The 19,362-nt window shown below is 45.4% G+C and overlaps 1 protein-coding gene across 1 annotated transcript in view; it reads left to right on the top strand.

Annotated features, from left to right (window-relative positions):
- The window catches only part of COG7 (component of oligomeric golgi complex 7), a 119,055-nt gene that overhangs the window by 96,160 nt on the left and 3,533 nt on the right, over nt 1-19,362 (top strand). The window contains exon 17 of the mRNA XM_082260267.1: nt 9,667-9,810. Coding sequence (XP_082116393.1) covers nt 9,667-9,810 — 144 coding nt within the window. The remainder of the gene's footprint in view (nt 1-9,666; nt 9,811-19,362) is intronic.

Raw genomic sequence — 19,362 nt, 5'->3', positions numbered from 1 at the left:
TCGCATTACCAGAGGTTATTTTGTGTTCAGAAGATGTCTAGGCGGGGACCGAGCACCCGCATGGCGCCCTATCCGGTGGCCCAAGAGGCAAAAGGAAGCTGCACAGCGGCTGTTCTCTAAAGCCCAAGGAAAGTATCCACCGCCGACGCCCTCTGTAGATGTTACACTCCCTCCTGAGCCTGCTGCCAATGCCTCTGAGGTGAATACTCAGCTCCACGCTGCTCCCTTGCTCCCTTCCTCAGTCTCCTGAAGCAGGCCCTGAGCCTACCCTGAGAGAAATCTTTTCTGCTGTAATGACTGGGAATTCCTCTTTTGCAGAATAGGTTAAAGGCATGAAAGTTGAGCTCACATTAGTTTGCCAGGATATAAAAAAAAACTCAAGGACCTCACTACGACCCTGAAAGGTCAAAATAGCGTAAATGAGGTTGAGTGGCAACACCTTCAGTGTGATGTGCGCTATATCCAATCCGTATCATCCACAAATGCTGCTAGATTGTGGGAACTTGAGAACCATCTCCACAGAAATAATGTGCAAGCAGTTGGGATACCTGAATGAGCGGAAGGAAAGAATCCTTTTAACTGGGCAAAATTTACAGATGTTAAGAGGCTGCGCCTGAATGTCCAATATTTTATGCTTTATCCTGCCAAACTTAAGATCATTGCCAATGGTGCCACTCAGTTCTTTGGCAACCCATCAACGGTCATGCATTGGTTGGATCGTGAAGAGGGTAACCTGGCACACAATGTACCGCCATAAAAATTTTGGCTCATCCTTCATTTGGTGATCCATTTGTGAAGCAGACCCCTTGAGCTGTTTTAAATAACGCCTACTTCCATCAAGCAAAAAGCCCCCTTGGTTTATTTGTTGCATTTCACAGCGATTGGCTGAGCAGTGCTATACTTACTACCTGTAATGTTTCTGTCCAGGGCACTATGTTCTTTCCCCCCCCAGCCTTAAAGACCTGTGTGGACAACACTACTCTGGGTTGCAGGGCTATTTGTTACTTTTATGGGCCCGGTTGGCCCTGCAGACAATGGACTTTGTCTGCAGGGACTTTTTTTCCTACAGGTGGGACATATCTATATTAGAAAAGCTGCAGACTCTACCTGCTCTGAAAAAGGGTAGTACAGTGGACTCCAACCTTCATCTTTAGTTGACAGGAAAACCTTTCATTGGTTGCTCATAATACTTTTGAACGATCTTTACATGATGGTAATGTTTTCCTGGTATCCTGGTGGGTGAGGGGGGGGGGGGATCCCCTTGTAATGTTCATAGCCCCCTATCTTGATAATGTTGGATATATCTACTAGACTAGATCTATTATCCTGGAATGTTCGGGTGATAGGGTCAGGCAAGGTGCTGTCTTTGGTTGTTTTAGGAGACTGCAACCTTCCTTGATCTGCTTACAGGAAACCCATGTGACACCTGAAACCATCCAACTGCTCTGCTCCAGAACTTACCCCCTCCAGTATCACTCAACTTACTCCTCCTTTTCAAGGGGAGTGAGTGTACTGATCTCCAAATCAGTAACATTTGTCTGTGTGCGGCAGCAATTGGATGTAAATGGTTGCGATGTTTTTTGCTGTGTAAGATCAATGGTTTTATGTGTATACTGGCAACTGTGTACATCCCTCCACTTTTCTCCACTGAAACCCTGAAATGCTTGGCACAATTTATGGTCCCATGCCCAGACATCCTTGTTCTGGCATTGGAGGATTATAATACTTATCTCAACCAGGCCTTAGATAAATTCTCTCTTGTGCAAGGAGCAATGCCCCTTTCTCGCGGCCCACGAACTTCATATGTTGGCTATGGTGGCCAGAGCACAGAGATGACCTCTGTCGATGTAATTAAATTGGGTATCAGAGAATTATGTACATCCGGTGTGGATATATTTGCAACTTTTAAAGCCTTTGATAATGTGGTTTGGCCCTACCTCTGAGAAGTTCTTTCAAGATTCGAGTTGGGACCTAGGTTTACAAATAGGGTACAGGTTCTGTACTCAGGTCCTCGAACTTGGATCCCTGTTAATAAAAAAATGTCTCCCTCCTTCTCTTTATATAGGGGTACACAGCAGGGGTGCCCTCTATCTCCTCTCCTCTTTGCTCTGGCGATTGAGCCTTTGGCCATCCCGGTATGAAATACCCCGTCAGTTGTTGGATTCCGCAGAGGTGGGTTAAAGGAGAAAATTTCACTCTATTGACGCGCTATTATATTTGGGAAATACCGCTTGCTCATTTTAGACTCTGATGTGGATTATTCTTATGTTTGGCGCTTTCTCAGGATTTAGTATCAACTGGGACAAATCTATTCTTATGTCATTGGATCTTGCTACCAGCTGATATGCTGCAGATCCCAATAGCTACCTCGTTCAAATATCTTGGAGTGGTAATATCTCCTGATCCAACTCAATACCTAAAATTAAACTTGGCACCGCTGCTGGACAAACAGCGATTAAAGTGTCGTAGCTGGTGTAAACTTCTCTTATCGGTAGTTGGTAGGGTCAATTTATAATGATCTGTATGCCCCAACTGCGCTACATTTTTTAATATTCGCCTATGTGGATTCCTCGGAGGTGGTTTCAACGTATAGATTCCCAGTTCCAATACCTTATTTGGAAAAAACAGCCTAGAATTAAACTTGCGACTTTAAAATATGCCAAAGATAAGAGAGGCCTTGCTGTACCACATCCTAAAATGTACTTTTCTACTGCCCAAATCCAACAGCTGGCTGGCTGGGGCCATACAGGTAATAGGGATTCCACGGTTAGCCTCATTACTACCTCTGACCCTGCTTTACCCGCAGTGTCACTTGGGGATGGTTTTGCCTGCTCTCCCGCCCTCATTAGCCATTGTGGTTGTTCTGCGTAGAGTCTGGAGTGCATTAAAAACCTCTCTGAAGCTGACAGATTTCTTTGAATTTCACTCCCTTCTGGAATAATCCAATATACCCGGAATTGGCTAAATTAGAGGGCTTCCATGAATGGAGACATAGGGGCTTACTTTAAATATATCAGACATTTTCTGATGGTGTACTTAAAGCAGTGTTCCAGCCGAAAATACTTAAAAAAAAAAAAAAAAATACAACTTTTTAATACTAATATTTCGCCATGTACATTAACACTATTCTCCACTTTAGAACTAGTACAGTATTTGATTGTAGATAATTTCTTACTTTTAAAAATGATTGCAGAGCTCGGCCATCTCCGGTGTGTGTATCTGAAGCCGCTGTGTCCCTCTGTTCCCTCTTCCATGCAAGGTGGCTACCCAGAATGCATCTGGCAATCTCGCGCATGCGCTGTAGATTGCGATCAGCAATGAGAGGAGCGGCCGGCCATGCCCATTGCCTCCTGGGATTGATGACGCACATCTCCCAGGACGCAATGCGAAACCGGAAGTGACGTCCGAGGCCGCGGGCGCAGAAGGAAGAAGTAGGACAAACTATCCCCTAAAAAATGGTAAGGGACCCGAAAAAAAAAAAAATTATTGCCCAATTCATTTTTTTTTTTTAAAAAAACACTGCTGAAATCAGTTAAGTTGAAAATTTGTGTGGAACTCGGCTTTAAATCATATGATCAGATACACCCTAAATTTCTGTTATCCCATAAACACTTCTAGCAATACTTACAGCTTAGGCATGCGATCCAAGCCCAACAACATATCGGTGCATTCCATAAATCAGAGTCACTGCTGATCCCTTAGGTGATTCCGGCATCAGGACAGAGAGGGTTAATCTTTTGTATATATCAACGGCTGCTTGCCAGCGTACAGGACCGTGCATCTTTCAGGAGTAGGATAACGTGGGTGGAAGATTTGGCATTAAAATCAGTGCCATCTATATCCCTGTTCTCATCACATAAGCTCTCCCAGTTCTTTATACTACACCGAGCGTATAGAGCTCCAGTTAATCTATTTTACTGCAAATGGCACAAACTGTTTCTCTAGTTTCTCAAGTTCATATAACTACTGATCCCTTAGTGTGTTTGCTGGGTATTCTAGACCCTAAATTGTACCAACCAGCAGCATACCTAATGATTCTAGGCCTCCTCTATTTAGCTAGGAAGCTGATAGCTAGAAACTGGATGGACCCCACCATCCCAACTGTTACACAATGGATCGAACATGTTAATTCTTTACTACTGAGAGAGCAACTAGCCTACCGCCACCGTAATGCCATATGTATGTTTCATTTGTTTTGGCAGGGGTGGCTGGACTCACCAAGGTTGGCCCCCCAGCAACTAGTAATGGATAGGCTGCTGCTGTAAGTTTTTGATATTCCCACCTTATGAACACTGTTTAGTTTTTATTGCTTTATTATTATTTGTCCTATAGCCTTGACATTTATGTGCAGACTGTCTGTTGATTTCACTCTCTAACCCAAAGGATGATTCTGGAGTTTTAGCAACCCATTTACAGCTATTGATATATTAGACATTATTATCCTCTTTATTCCTATGTATTTGTTCATGTCTGTTTATCCTGTATGAGAAGATTTATGTTGCTACTATATTTTTGTACTGACCTTTACTGACAATAAAAGAGTTTGGATTTAAAAAAAAAAAAAACATTAAAACACGATTGAAGCATAAAATGGTGCTTGGTAACACTCAGGCAGTGATCTCACCACCTCCACGCTGGTTGGGATGACTGCTGAGTTCCTGTCACCTCCTCTTATGACGTCCTGATGTCCCATTCAGTTGCCGCATAAATACGCCCCTGATGATTTGTTTTTTCATTTTGGATTAGAACACCTATTAGGATTTTATTGTTGTCTGTGCCTGCATTACAGAAATTCACCATCTCTATTTGTCCGGTTTACTATTATCTTTGAAAGTAAAAGTTAAAAGAAAAGTCAAAAATTTGGGTTGTCCCCAGAAAATTAATGGAGGATAAATCTTCCAATGGGGACAATAGTTCCACAATGGTTTCCCTTAATTAGCAGAGATTTCTTCTCACTTCCTGTTTCTGCTGTAGGACAGGAAGTGAAAACAAATCTCCCCAACAGGTCACAGATGACCAAAAAAAGCTGACAGGGGTTATAACCATCCCTTACCCTATCCAAAACAAAAAAAAAAAAAGTTGTGCCTATAGTTCTAGTTTAATGTAAACATGATGGTAAATGTTATTAGTGTTTTAAGAACTACACATTTCTAATTTGTAATCGTGGTAGCACAATACAGCAATTTTTCCCAGCTAATTTCAAAGTCTGACCTTGAGATTGTCAAGTAAATCTCCCTGCATGGAATATGTTAAAACCTACCATAGTATGGTAAACATGACATACAGCTGCAAGAAAAAGTATGTGAACCCTTTGGAATGATATGGATTTCTGCACAAATTGGTCATAAAATGTGATCTGATCATCCTCTAAGTCACAACAATAGACAATCACAGTCTGCTTAAACTAATAACACACAAAGAATGAAATGTTCCCATGTTTTTATTGAACACACCATGTAAACATTCACAGTGCAGGTGGAAAAGGTATGTGAATCCCTAGACTAATGACATCTCCAAGAGCTAATTGGAGTGAGATGTCAGCCAACTGGAGTCCAATCAGTGAGATGAGATTGGAGGTGTTGGTTACAGCTGCCCTACCCTATAAAAAAACACACACCAGTTCTGGGTTTGCTTTTCACAAGAAGCATTGCCTGATGTAAATGATGCCTCACACAAAAGAGCTCTCAGAAGACCTACGATTAAGAATTGTTGACTTGCATGAAGCTGGAAAGGGTTATAAAAGTATCTCCAAACGCCTTGCTGTTCATCAGTCCATGCTAAGACAAATTGTCTATAAATGGAGAAAGTTCAGCACTGCTGCTACTCTCCCTAGGAGTGGCCGTCCTGTAAAGATGACTGCAAGAGCACAGCGCAGACTTCTCAATGAGGTGATGAAAAATCCTAGAGAGTCAGCTAAAGACTTACAAAAGTCACTGGCAAATGCTAACATCCCTGTTAGCGAGTCTACAATATGTAAAACACTAAACAAGAATGGATTTCATGGGAGGATACCACCAGGCCCGGACTGGCCATAGGGCAGACCGGGCATATGCCCTGTGGGCCGAGGCCTTCGGGCGCATGTCACTTTGTGTGTGTCCCTCCGAGTCCCGAGCTGGCCTCTCCGCGGCCGATTCAGCGGAGAGGGCCGCTTTAGCGCATATTCTTCTGGCCGGGTATGTGACTGTCCCCACTCCTAGTGGCAGCCGCCGGGCTGATGCTGAGCCCAGCGCCGCTCACTGCGGCCGGCTCCGCAGCCATCCAGCGTAGCTCAGGAGGGGTGGAAACAAAGGGGTCAGGTGACTGACTGTAAAGGGGGTGCTAGAGGGGACCCCTTCTGCTTGATCGGGAAGTGGGAACAGTGTGCAGCCGCACCGCAGACACCGGCACCCAAGGCCTGCAAGGTAAGGAAAGGGCACAACACCGCTGGGATTTGTGGTTCTCTGGCCTCCGGCAGTCAGAGCATTGTTCTGGCTTAGCAGGCGTAATTAAAAACAGAAAACAGCTACACACATCCCTCTGCCTGATCCCATCCCTCCCACTGCCATCTCTCTGCCTGATCCCATCCCTCCCACCGCCATCCCTCTGCCTGATCCAATACCTCCCACGGCCATCCATCTGCCTGATCCCATCCCTCCCACTGCCATCACTCTGCCTGATCCCATCCCTCCCACTGCCATCACTCTGCCTGATCCCATCCCTCTGCCTGATCCAATACCTCCCACGGCCATCCATCTGCCTGATCCCATCCCTCCCACTGCCATCCCTCTGCCTGATCCCATCCCTCCCGCTGCCATCCCTCTGCCTCATCCCATCTCTCCCACCGTCATACCTCTGCCTCATCCCATCTCTCCCACCCTCATACCTCTGCCGGATCCCATCTCTCCCACCACCATCCCTCTGCCTCATCCCATCCCTCCCACCGCCATCCCTCTGCCTGATCCCATCCCTCCCACCGCCATCCCTCTGCCTGATCCCATCCCTCCCACCGCCATCCCTCTGCCTGATCCCATCTCTCCCACCGCCATCCCTCTGCCTGATCCCATCACTCCCACCGCCATCCCTCTGCCTGATCCCATCTCTCCCACCGCCATCCCTCTGCCTGATCCCATCTCTCCCACCGCCATCCCTCTGCCTGATCCCATCTCTCCCACCGCCATCCCTCTGCCTCATCCCATCTCTCCCACCGCCATCCCTCTGCCTCATCCCATCTCTCCCACTGCCATCCCTCTGCCTGATCCCATCCCTCCCACCGCCATCCTTCTGCCTGATGCCATCCCTCTGTCTGATCTCCACCCCTCTCATGAGGCAGTGGTGATGGGGGGATAGGGATAACATCAGTAGCGGTGGTGGTGGGGATAGGGATGACATCCGTGGCAATTGTGGTGAGGATAAGGATGACATCAGTGGCAGTGAACATTGTCATTTCTATCCCCACCACCACTGCCACTGATGTCATCCTTATCCCCACCACCACTGCCACTGATGTTATCCCTATCCTTACCACTACTCCCACTGATGTCAACCCTATCCTCATCATTCCCACTGATGTCATCCCTACCTCAACACTGCCACTGATGTTATCTCTATCCCCACCACTGATGTCAACGCTATCCCCACCACCACCACTGATGTCATCCCTATCCCCACCACTGCCACTGATGTCATCCCTATCCCCACCACTGCCACTGATGTCATCCCAATCCCCACTGCCACTGATGTCATTCCTATTCCCACTGCCACTGATGTAACCCCTATCCCCACCACCACTGCCACTGATGTCACCCCTATCCCCACCACCACTGCCACTAATATCATCCCAATCCCCACTACCACTGCCACTGATGTCATTCCTATTCCCACTGCCACTGATGTCATCCCTATCCCCACCACCACTGCTACTGATGTCATCCCTATCCCACCGCCACCATACGAAATTACATGCAAATTTTGGGGGCGCCTGTGAACAAAAACCTTTTTTTTTTTCTACACATGTAATATATGACCCTGCGCACTGGAATGAGAGCAATAATTATAGGATCATTATTCATGGTTAACTCTGAACTGATGACCTCTATGATCTTTAATACCTTTGCCTATGGAAAATATAGGGTACTGAAATGTGTTGCTATTTTCGGGCATGCATAGTCTTAAGGTTTGACATGGTGGGTATTTATTTACTTGACACAAACTCATCTTTTATATTTTACCCAAAAATTGGGTAATATATTTTTAATGTACCCTAAAATTACCTGTTATCTCTTAGCCTGGGTTCACACTAAATGCATACTGCATCTAAATAGCAACCCTTCCATGCAAACAGATTGTGGAGTGTATGTTAGCTTAACGACACCCCGCAATCGGTTTTCAAAACGCAGCGCGATTTGCAGAATCGGATTGCATGGGTGTGCAGGCTAAATATAACTAAAAAACATAGAGAAACCGGTAGTTTATCATCATTGGTCATTTTGTTTTTTAAAAAAAAAAAAAGGGCTGCTCAGCCTAAAATGCCCGGGCCTATTTTTTGTCCCAGTCCGGGCCTGGATACCACAGAGGAAGGCACTGCTGTCCAAACAAAACATTGCTGCACGTTTACAGTTTGCACAAGAGCACCTGGATGTTCCACAGCAGTACTGGCAAAATATATTCTGTGGACAGATGAAACCAAAGTTGGGTTGTTTGGAAGAAACACACAACACTATGTGTGGTGAATAAGAGGCACACCAACTTCAAAACCTCATCCCAACTGTGAAATATGGTGGTGGGGGCATTATGGTCTGGGGCTGCGTCAGGGCCTGGACGGATTGCTATCATCAAAGGAAAAATTAATTCCCAAGTTTATCAAGACATTTTGCAGGAGAACTTAAGGCCATCTGTCTACCAGCTGAAGCTCAACAGAAGATGGGTGTTGCAACAGGACAATGACCCAAAGCATAGAAGTAAATCAACAACAGAATGGCTTAAACAGAAGAAAATACGCCTTCTGAAGTGGCCCAGTCAGAGTCCTGACCTTAACCCGATTGCGATGCTGTGGCATGACCTCAAGAAAGCGATTCACACCAGACATCCCAAGAATATTGCTGAACTGAAACAGTTCTGTAAAGAGGAATGGTCAAGAATTACTCCTGACTGTTGTGCACGTCTGATCTGCAACTACAGGAAACGTTTGGTTGAAGTTATTGCTGCCAAAGGAGGTTCAACCAGTTATTAAATCCAAGGGTTCACATACTTTTTGCACCTGCACTGTGAATGTTTACATGGTGTGTTCAACAAAAACATGGCAACATTTCATTCTTTGTGTGTTATTAGTTTAAGCAGACTGTGATTGTCTATTGTTGTGACTTAGAAGATGATCAGATCACATTTTATGACCAATTTGTGCAGAAATCCATATCATTCCAAAGGGTTCACATACTTTTTCTTGCAGCTGTATCTCTACATCTAGTGATCAAATATGACCACCTTTTTATACATATATCATTAGGAAATATGGAATGCACACTAATGAGATTTTTTGTAGCCAGTCAAACTATTTTTTACATCTAGATCTAAAGAACACTATAGTTCCTCTTTACCACATCTTGGTCAAATTATTTGTATAAAATGTATGTATATCGGAGGAACAATGATACTTTTGCCAAACCTTATTTGTGTGTCTGTGTGTTTCAGGAGAAGAGACGCCAGAACTAGACAACATGGCTGATTATTGGCTTGGATCTCTAGCGAGAGCCACAATGCAGACTTGCTGTGACGTCATTCTGCAGATCCCAACTGTCACACCACACTCCAGCAAACAGCTGGCAACTGATATAGGTGAACCTGCATAAATAACTGTGTCCCATTGAACTAACAGAGAATGTTCATACTTGGATGAGTCAGATGTGTGACTCAGAGCTAAATGATAACCATGCATTACAGAACAAAAAAGTCTGAGTTTTATGGAGTGCATATGTATGCTCAGGTCTTTTTAGCTTTTCCTATGACATTGCGTTTTTAACACCCAGAATATATTTTTGAGTGTGATACAAGGACAATGAAGGAACTTGGAATACCTTACAAAATTATTAGTCAGAACAGGAAGCCTAACTAAAAAAAGCAAGCATTAATAATGCTATTTTCTTATAGGTATAAAGAAATACATTGCAGTAGAGTTTATTCATACTATAATACATTCAGCAGCTCATGTTGCTATACATGCTGACTTGCATTCTGGTACTGAAGTTCCCATTGCATGATTTTGAACAGATCTAAAAGGCTAACCCATATTTGCATGGCAGACTTCGTCCAAGTGGATTAATTTTGATTTAATAAAAGTACAGTAAAAAAAAAAGAAATGAAAGGTTAAGTTTACCTCTGTAACATGTTACACCTGTATTTAGGATGTAACATTTTTCCATGTTACATTAGTGCACCTGCCCACACCCCCCGATCCCTCACTGTAACAGTAGGCAAGGGATCCTTTCCCTGCACCCGATGTCACAATTTGAAAACAGTGCGGCAGGGCGGGGCTCCACCCACGCAGCCACATCATTCATTCACAGAGATCTGTGAATGAGTGATCTGCAAGTACAGAGTTCCACCGAGGCAGACGGCTTGTAGTTCTTAATGAACTAGGGTGCTGGTGAGGGCTCTCGTAGTTCATTGATTCTTCCTGGACTTCAGTAACTGTCTGTCCATATGAGAGGTATGGGCAGACAGCTGACTGAGAGTCTGCAGAAGCCTGATATTGCACCCACGATCTACTGATCGCAGATGCAATACTTTACAGGATGCAGTAAAAAAAAAAAAAAAATGCGCTTTTTTTACCTGAAAAATTATGTGCATTTATTTGTTTTTTCACAAAAGGTGAACTTAACCTTTACATAACCAGGATAATAATTTATGTTACTACCTGAAGTTCTCTCGTACCTTAAAACCACAACCACAATCACAAATGCTGCAAGGCCTACATGATTTGTTAACCGGATCCAGAGTGAAACTCGCAGTACAGAAAAGTATATAAAGGGTACAAATCAAGAAGGGGCAATCTTTATTTCTCTTACGTCCTCCGACAGTCGCCGCCACCTCTAAGTCATCACTATTGGGTATTGACTTCAGCTCCGTAGGAGTAGCTAGGCATAAGACTTAGTCAAAAGAACAAAAGCATTTGCATATACACACCCATGGGGGTTGTCCCACTTAGTCAATACCCCCCTGCAGTGACCACTCCCAACTCAGTTTCTTTCTGCCTAGCGTCAGTAGTAGTTAGGCTTTCCCTGTGCTGGGGCTACGATCTCAGCCTTCTAATCGTTTTATTTGATTTCTTTTGGAAAATGTCAGTTTTTTCTTCTTATACTAGCTGTTTATTTTGTCAGCTTTAGTTTTAGTCGATTCTTCGGATGAAGATGGATTCCTGCGGAGCTGGGATTCGGACTGACCGCCCTGGTTCTCCAGGGCAGAGTGTCAGATGGACCCCCAGCCCGCCATCGAGCGTTCAGCCATGGTTCGTCCTGGCATTATGAACGACCCATCCCTGCTCGCCGCAGGGATGCAGCTGTGAGGTGGCTACCTCACTGGACAAATCTGTGATATGCAGTGTAATTTCCTTGGCAAACGGCATTCCCTGTCAGTTGAGGACAGCGGCCTTCCGTTCTGAGAGGCACCCCACGCCATCTGGTACAGGTAAGTACTTCTGTGTGGGGCCTCTGTCTGGGGTGGCAGTCCTGTGTTGCTGTGTGTCCCCCATGTCTGTGGCGGTGTGGGGCTCCCTATTGCGATCCCTGTGGGGGTCTTCTCTAGAGCTGCACGATGATTGCGATTTTCATACGATTAATCGTGCAGCTCTAGTCTTCTCTATACATGCGCTGCAGTGCTGTGTATCTGTGTGGGGGCCCCTTCCCCTGTGTCACTTCGGTGTTTGTCAGGGGGTGCAGACTTTGTGTGTGTGGCGGCCGCAGTGGGGAAAAACCGCGCGGTCTGCCATCTTTAATTTGGGCAAGCATGTTGGCTTCACTGTGGGCTGATTTACATGCTGTTTTGGCGCCATCCGGCGCCATCTTGGGTGTGGCAGAACGATCGTTCCATGCACATGTCGGCGGCCATTTTCCCGAAGTCTCCCATTCAGTTCTATGGGCAGCCATTTTCCCTGGGTCATTTGCAGCTTATAGTTCAGCCTCTCATGACCTCACTTCCTTTTTCCTCTGAAGCAGCAATTGATGTGGTAACACTCTGTGGGGCTCTGCAGACTGTCTCTTCCATAACCTTCTGTTTTGTCATTTCTGGCTCAGTTTTCTTCTCCTATTGGGGGTCTTTTGTCACTGTACATATAGCGGTGGGCTGCACACTCCGCAGCGGTTTTAAAGGGACAGTACCCTTTTATTGCACTGTTATTTTCACCTCGAGATGGATTCTCAGGATAGCAAATTTCCTCCAGCCCTGTTGGGGACCCCAGTTCTGCTGTGGCCCCTGTTATACCTGATTTGGCCGCTGTAGTGGCGTCCTTAGTGTCCAAAATGGAGGTGCTGATGGCTGAACGTGCTGCTAGGAAGAGGCCCAGATTATCTCTCTCCTCTGATTCAGATGGTGATATGGCTGCTGCGGCGGGCGTGCCCTTTTCAGGGTCTCGCTCATCCTTAGACCCGCTGGGGTCTGAGGCGGAGGTGGAGGGGGTTGATGTTTCTCCCCCGGGGTCGCCTGAAGAACGCGCGACCATGGATGAGTTGATTGTTTCTGTTAAGGAAACTCTACATTTGGAGGACGAGCCCAGTCCTCCGGGCATTGTGTCATCATTTGGGACACACAGGACCCGCAAGTCGGCGCAGGTATTTCCCTGTCCCGCTGAGTTTCAGCCGGTGAGGAGTTAGATAACATCTATATATGATTTGTAAGGTGTTTTCTTTATGGGAAACGCAGTGTGTGACTTTTTGAGTATGTTGGATAGCAGATAGCCAGGTTTCCAATGGGAACTCTTGGTTAAGTTCTTTTTTCCCACTGGATGAAAGCTGGAATTTTAGAGGAAGAGGTAGGGCTTTGTAGCCTGTTGTAAAACCAAGATATGCCCCCTTTTGCGTGTCGGATGAGTGTAAATAATTCCACACCTCCTCATTCAGTCAGCTGCCACCTATTTTATATTTATGATGGAAATGACTAACCTTATGGTAGCGGAATGAATGCTGGATAGACATGTCTGTGACCACGTCCTTGATCCACAAGTGACCTCTCTGTATCCAAGGTGCTACTGAGTCTGAAGGTATAATGTACTCCTACATATGGAGTGGTATCTCCAGAGTTTTGACAGGAGCGGTAGGACTTTGATTAGTAAGACAATAGTCCCACGCTTCTACTCCCACGTTGGATGGTAAGGGAGAGACACCGGTTGCATAGTGGTTTTAGCGTATAACAATGCTGTAAGGTCTCTACACGCCAGCAGGGACTTTTCCAGTAGTGCCCAGGGTTTGATTGCTGGGGAAGTTGCCCAATCTTTAAGTTGGGCTAAGAGGGATGCTCTATGGTAGTTTTTCAGGTTTGGTAGACTCGCTCCTCCCATCTTGGTTTGTCTCGTTAGGATTGAGAATTTAATTCTAGCTTTTTTTTCCCCTTCCATATAAAACTGTTGAGGGCTTTTTTGAACATATTGAAATATTGGTTCGGAAGTGTGATGGGGATTGTGCGGAACAGATACAAGATTTTTGGTAGAAGTAGCATCTTGAAAGCGGCTATGCACCCCATCCAGGATAGTTTGTGTTTTGTTATTTGATTAATTTCCAACATCATATTAAGTAAGGGAATATAGTTGACCTGATATAGTTTATATGTAGGAGTTGTCAGTTGAGTACCTAAATAGGTAATGGAATGTGAATCACAGCGACAATGGTATAATGATTGCAGGGATTTATGCGGAATATTGATAGGCAAGATCAAGCTTTTAGGGACATTTATTTAATAATAGCATACGCTTCCGAAACTATCAATTACCGTATGGACTGCTTTTAGTGAAGTACTGTCGTTTGTTAAGGAGAGTATGACCTAGTCGGCGAAAGCCCTATTTTATGTGAGAGTTGATTAACAGTAATTCCTGCAATGTGAGGGTTTTTCCTCATGGTTTCGGCAAAGGGTTCCATCATCAGTGTGAAAATTAGCGGGGATAGAGGGCACCCCTGTCGAATGCCATTAGATATGGTGAAGCTCTCTGACAGCATTGACGATGTGAAAATTCTAGCAGAGGGATTAGTGTATAATGCCATAATGGCAGAAAGTGTAGGTCCCTTGAAACCAAATTTGTCTAATACAGCTCTTAAGTAACCCTAATGGACCCTGTCAAAGGCTTTTTCTGCATTAAGCGTCAACAGGACCATGGGGGGTCTTGCGAGTTTCATCAATTTTTATTGGATTCAACATCCGCCTAATTCCATCTGGAGCCTGGCGTCCCTTAACAAAACCGACCTGATCAAATTTAATTAAGAGGTTATTTCCGCTAAATGGTTAGCTAAAACTTTCCCATAGATTTTTAAGTTGGTGTTGAGAATAGAAATAGGCTGAAAATTTTGAGGACAATTAGGCTCCATCCCAGGTTTGGGTGGGGTCACCACTATAGCCTGTAGCATCTCCTGTGGAAATATTCTAGCATCAATTGCTGTCTTAAATACATTCAGGAGGTTTGGTAGTAAGATATCTTTAAAGGTCTTGAAATATTCTGCTGAAAAACCATCAGTGCCTGGTGATTTGTTATTAGTTAGAGAGGTGATCACTTTGCCTACTTCTGCTGCAGTAAGGGGAGTTTTAAGCTTTTCCAAAGTGGATTTAACCACCGTACGGAGCTCAATTGATGCTAGAAATGCTTTTATTAGTTCTGGTGTTGGTTGAGGAGTGGAGTCATCCTCCTTTAAATTATATAAGGATTTATAATATTCCATAAATGAATTAGCTATTTCCCTAGGGTGAATTATCTTGGTGTTATTTTTAGAGTGTAATAGATATGGAATTTTAAATTTAGACTGCCGGGCTTTCAATTGTCTGAAAAGGAATTTACCAGCTTTATTACCTTGTGAATAGTACGTTGCTTTTAGGCACTTGAGACTTCTCTTGCTCCCAAAGCAGCAGTTGATGTAGCTCATTATGGCAGTTTAGTACCTCCGTAGTCAACATAGGTGTTGTGTTTCTTTTGTTTAGGGATTCTAGCTAAACAATGCGAGATGTCACCAACTGAACCTTAAGACGTCTTTTTTTTTTTTTTCTAAGGCTGATGCGTGAAACAAAAGTCCCCTCATATACGCCTTGTGAGCAGACCATACATTCATAGGATTAGTGCCCGGTAGTTTATTCAACAAGCATTCCCTGCTTGAAAACTTCTCCCGGTGGCCTTGCTGCGTAAACAAAAATTAATTGTTACGCCAGAGTATGGTAGGTGTCACGTTATGTATTTCTCAGACTTCTATTGAGATTGGGGCATGATCCGACTACGTTATAGTGTGGATGTCAGCACAGGATATATTTTGTAAGGTATGTATATCCACAATAGTCAGATCTATTCTAGAGTAAGTAGTGTGTGGGTGTGAGAAAAAACATATATTCCCATTCAGATGAATGGAGGCATCTCCATGCATCATACAACCGTTCTGTGCTGAGCAAGGGTTGTAAAGAATGTCTATAGGCAGGGCTAGGGTTTGAGATGTCTGCAGCTTTATCAACCACCGAGTTGAAGTTGTCCATTATAAGGAGATAACCCTTGCCAATTTTCGGACTTTGTTATAAAGATTACGAATAAAGGATATTTGGCGTTGATTAGGTGCAAACAGGTTTACAATGGTTTACTGCACATTATTCAACTTACACACTAATACTAAATATCTGCCATTATCATCTTTAAGTTTATCATGCAAGGTAAAGGATACAGAGTTTCTAATAGCAATAAACACTCCCTTCTTTTTGGCATTCGCGTTTGCGAAGAAACAAATGATAGACTGGTAGTAATCGTCCAGGCATATTCCAGTTCGTCGGTGGAAAGAGGGGTCTTCTCCAGGATTCTAATATCTTGCCATAGTGTACAGAGGTTACAAGAGTAATTGAACTGCATTCTGCTACTGTGACAAACTGAGGTCGAATTCCTCAGAAATAGGCATCCGTAATAGGCAATGTGTTTGCAGTGACCCTGTTAAGTAGGGCGGTTATGCTGTGGTGGAATATGGGGATCATCCCTCCCTCTGTCCAGATGAAAACCTCTGCGACGAAGATGCGGGGGGAGAGTGCCCTCTCGGATGGGTAGAATCAGAGTCCGGTGGAAGTAGACCCCATTTGCGAGCCAAGCGTAGGCCTTCTTTTACTGTGGTGACATTATAGGTAACTTCATCCTTGGTAATAGTTTGACTGGGTAGCCCCATCTATAAATCACAGAATGGTACAGAGAAGTTTAGTGATGGGTACTAGCTGCTTGCGTGCCATGATGGTGAATTGTGATAGGTCAGCATATACGGATATTCCAGAGTAGGGGTCAGGTAGAGGGGAATGCCGTTGAGACGCTTGCTTTAGTTGCTCTTTCACATGGAAGAATTGTATTCTATGAGATGGTTTTGGGAGTCTGTATGCCCTGTCAACATTTAATTCTCCAGGCGAAATGTCTGGTAGCAGGGCGGACAAAAGTTTTTGCACATATTGCTTTAGCTCAAAAAGTGTTATCGCGTCCGTTTTACTGAGGCCCACAGGATGATTGGACACCGGCCAACAGAAAAAATGTAGGCCAGCATGGCTCAGTTTTTTTGCTAGTATCCTAGGAGGATGAATGTCTTTTCTTCAGCTCTATTAAAGACTAACGTATAATTTTACTAGTAATTTTTTCTTTAATCAAGACTCTCTACACTAGGCTTCTCTGGGGGCTTCTCTGTGATTGGCAGCTGTCTGGTGCAGTCATCCTCAACCCGGCTTTTAGACGTTACTTCAGTCCCTGCTGGACTTGTCTTTGCATGGATAGCCTGGAAGTGACATTTCAGGCACTTGGTTCCTCATGTGGCTCTTTTCAGACCCAGTTCTGATTAAGGTGGTTGAGTGCTTTCCAGGTAAGGAACTGTTAGAATTGCCACAGCACGTGGTCTTTCTCTGCAGACTTAATGAGTAGACTGGTTGGGTCTGACACAATTTCTTGCTGCTGGGTGGAGAAATACACTATATTGTCAAAAATATTGGGACCGCCTGCCTTTACACGCACATGAACTTTAATGGCATTCCAGTCTTAGTCCGTAGGGTTCAATATTGAGTTGGCCCACTGTTTGCAGCTATAACAGCTTCAACTTTTCTGGGAAAGGTTGTCCACAAGGTTTAGGAGTGTGTCTATGGGAATGTTTGACCATTCTTCCAGAAGCGCATTTGTGAGGTCTGATACTGATGTTGGATGAGAAGGTCTGGCTCACAGTCTCCGCTCTAATTCATCCCAAATGTGTTCTTTCGGGTCGAGGTCAGGACTCTGTGCAGGCCAGTCAAGTTCCTCCACCCCAAACTCGCTCATCCATGTCTTCATGGACCTTGCTTTGTGCACTGGAGTACAGTCATGTTGGAGGAGGAATGGGCTCTATCTGTTCCCACAAAGTTGAGAGCATGAAATTGTCCAAAATGTCTTGGTATGCTGACACGTTAAGAGCTCCCTTCCCTGGCACTAGGGGGCCAAGCCTAACCATTGAAAAACAACCCCACATCAAAATTCCCCCACTCCACTAAATCAATTGGACCAGTGCACAAAGCAAGGTCCATAAAGACATGGATGAGTGACTTCGGGGTGAGTCCATTGAGGGACACAGGTCTCATTCTCTGTGTTTATAATCATGTTTGCACTACTGCTTTTCTACAAAACTGAGGCCTGCTGGTAGTAGGAGGGGTCTTCCTTGCCTAGCCTACAGTTTATTTGTTTGCAAGGATCCAGTCCTCCTGTAGGCAGCTATATGACCAAAAGTTTAAATTCCTGTGCCCATTGGACTCCAAGAAAATAATTTTACATGAAGTATAAATATCCTATTTCTCTTTTGTTCATTGACAGACACAGCTCCTGATATTCTTAACCGTTGCTTTATACTGCCTCCTACTGTAGTAGGACACTAGGCAGGAAAAAAGTCTGGCTACGCGTATGGGCAGTCCCGGGAGGTATACTCCCTCTCCCTGCTATAGGTACTCCGTTTTTTTTTTTCTGCCTAGTCAGGAGTAAGAACCTAATGCCTTGCTGGGATCTCTGGTCCTGGCAATTTTTTTCTTTTTAGATAGTAATTTTTTTCTCCTGAATTTTTCCTGTGATATCTACAATCAACTGCCGGACTGGGCGATGGGCTGGATAATCTAGATCCAGTGGTCACCCCAGTCTGATCAGCGAGCGTGCACAGACCTAGGTCGGCCGTAACATAGCCCCACTGAATGGGGGCTTGCCTGTGAGTTGAACGCCTCGCGAGGTCGCATACGACCGGGTCTCGGCTCGAGTCCCAGCGTTCTTCCTGGCCGACAGCCCCCCATATAGATGGAGAGGGGTTCTGTCTGGAGCGGTGTCCACTCGGTTTGTGGTATGGTGAGCAGCTGCCCCCCCTCTCCCCCTGGAGGGGTTTGGGGTGGACGTGGGCCCCTCCTTGTGACGGTCGGAACCCCTGGTTCCCGTCAGGTACCCCCCTTTTATCTGTCCTCCATTCTACCCCCCCTCCACTTATGCTGGGGCTGTTTGGGTGGTCTAGTCCACCTCCTGGGGTGGGGGCAGGGCACTATACTGTTGATTGGGGCTGGGGGGGTGCACCGCCGGGGGGGGTTGTACCTGGTGGGGGCTCCTGCCAAGGCCCCTGTCCTGTCTGGGTCTGTTCCTGAGCCTAGGGATCCCTCCTGGGTCCCTGGAAGTATTACGGGGCTGCCATTTTGTTGTAGCCTGTGTGTTTATATGCACGGCGGCCATGTTTGTGTAGTGCGGTGGCCATTTTTCGGTGGTTTGCCATTGAAAATAGCGGTGGCCATGACAGTGGAGCCCTGTGGGTTGCGATTTCAGCGGTGGGAGCCTCTCCTCATACCCTGGTGCTGACTCCTGGATCCTTTTACTTCCTGATCATCGTGCGTGCAGTGAAGATCATCCTGGTGGCTGCAGGTGCCTGTTTCTGCTGGGTGGTGAGTATGGAGAGGTTCTCTCCCTCTCGGCTGGGGTTCGCTTGGTGCTCTGTGCCTGGTGACTGGGTGATGCGGCCAGCACTGCAGGGATGTCCCTTGCAGTGTTTTACACCTGTTTTGTGGGGTTCCCCTGGTGATTCATGGAGTCTTTGAAGCACATCTCCCCACCTGATCCCCTCTCTGAGGCTGTGGGGCCTTCCGGGTCCCAACCATTCATTGATGCACTGAGGGCAGGCCTGGAGTCCTTTGTGTCCTGGGTGGAGGTGGTTTTCA

The sequence above is a fragment of the Pelophylax lessonae genome (genome assembly GCF_965119305.1).
Source record: "Pelophylax lessonae genome assembly, chromosome: 6".
In the NCBI taxonomy this organism is placed as follows: Eukaryota; Metazoa; Chordata; class Amphibia; order Anura; family Ranidae; genus Pelophylax; species Pelophylax lessonae.
The sequence above is the reverse complement of the archived record's forward strand: the minus strand, read 5'-3'. Positions and strand labels throughout refer to the sequence as shown.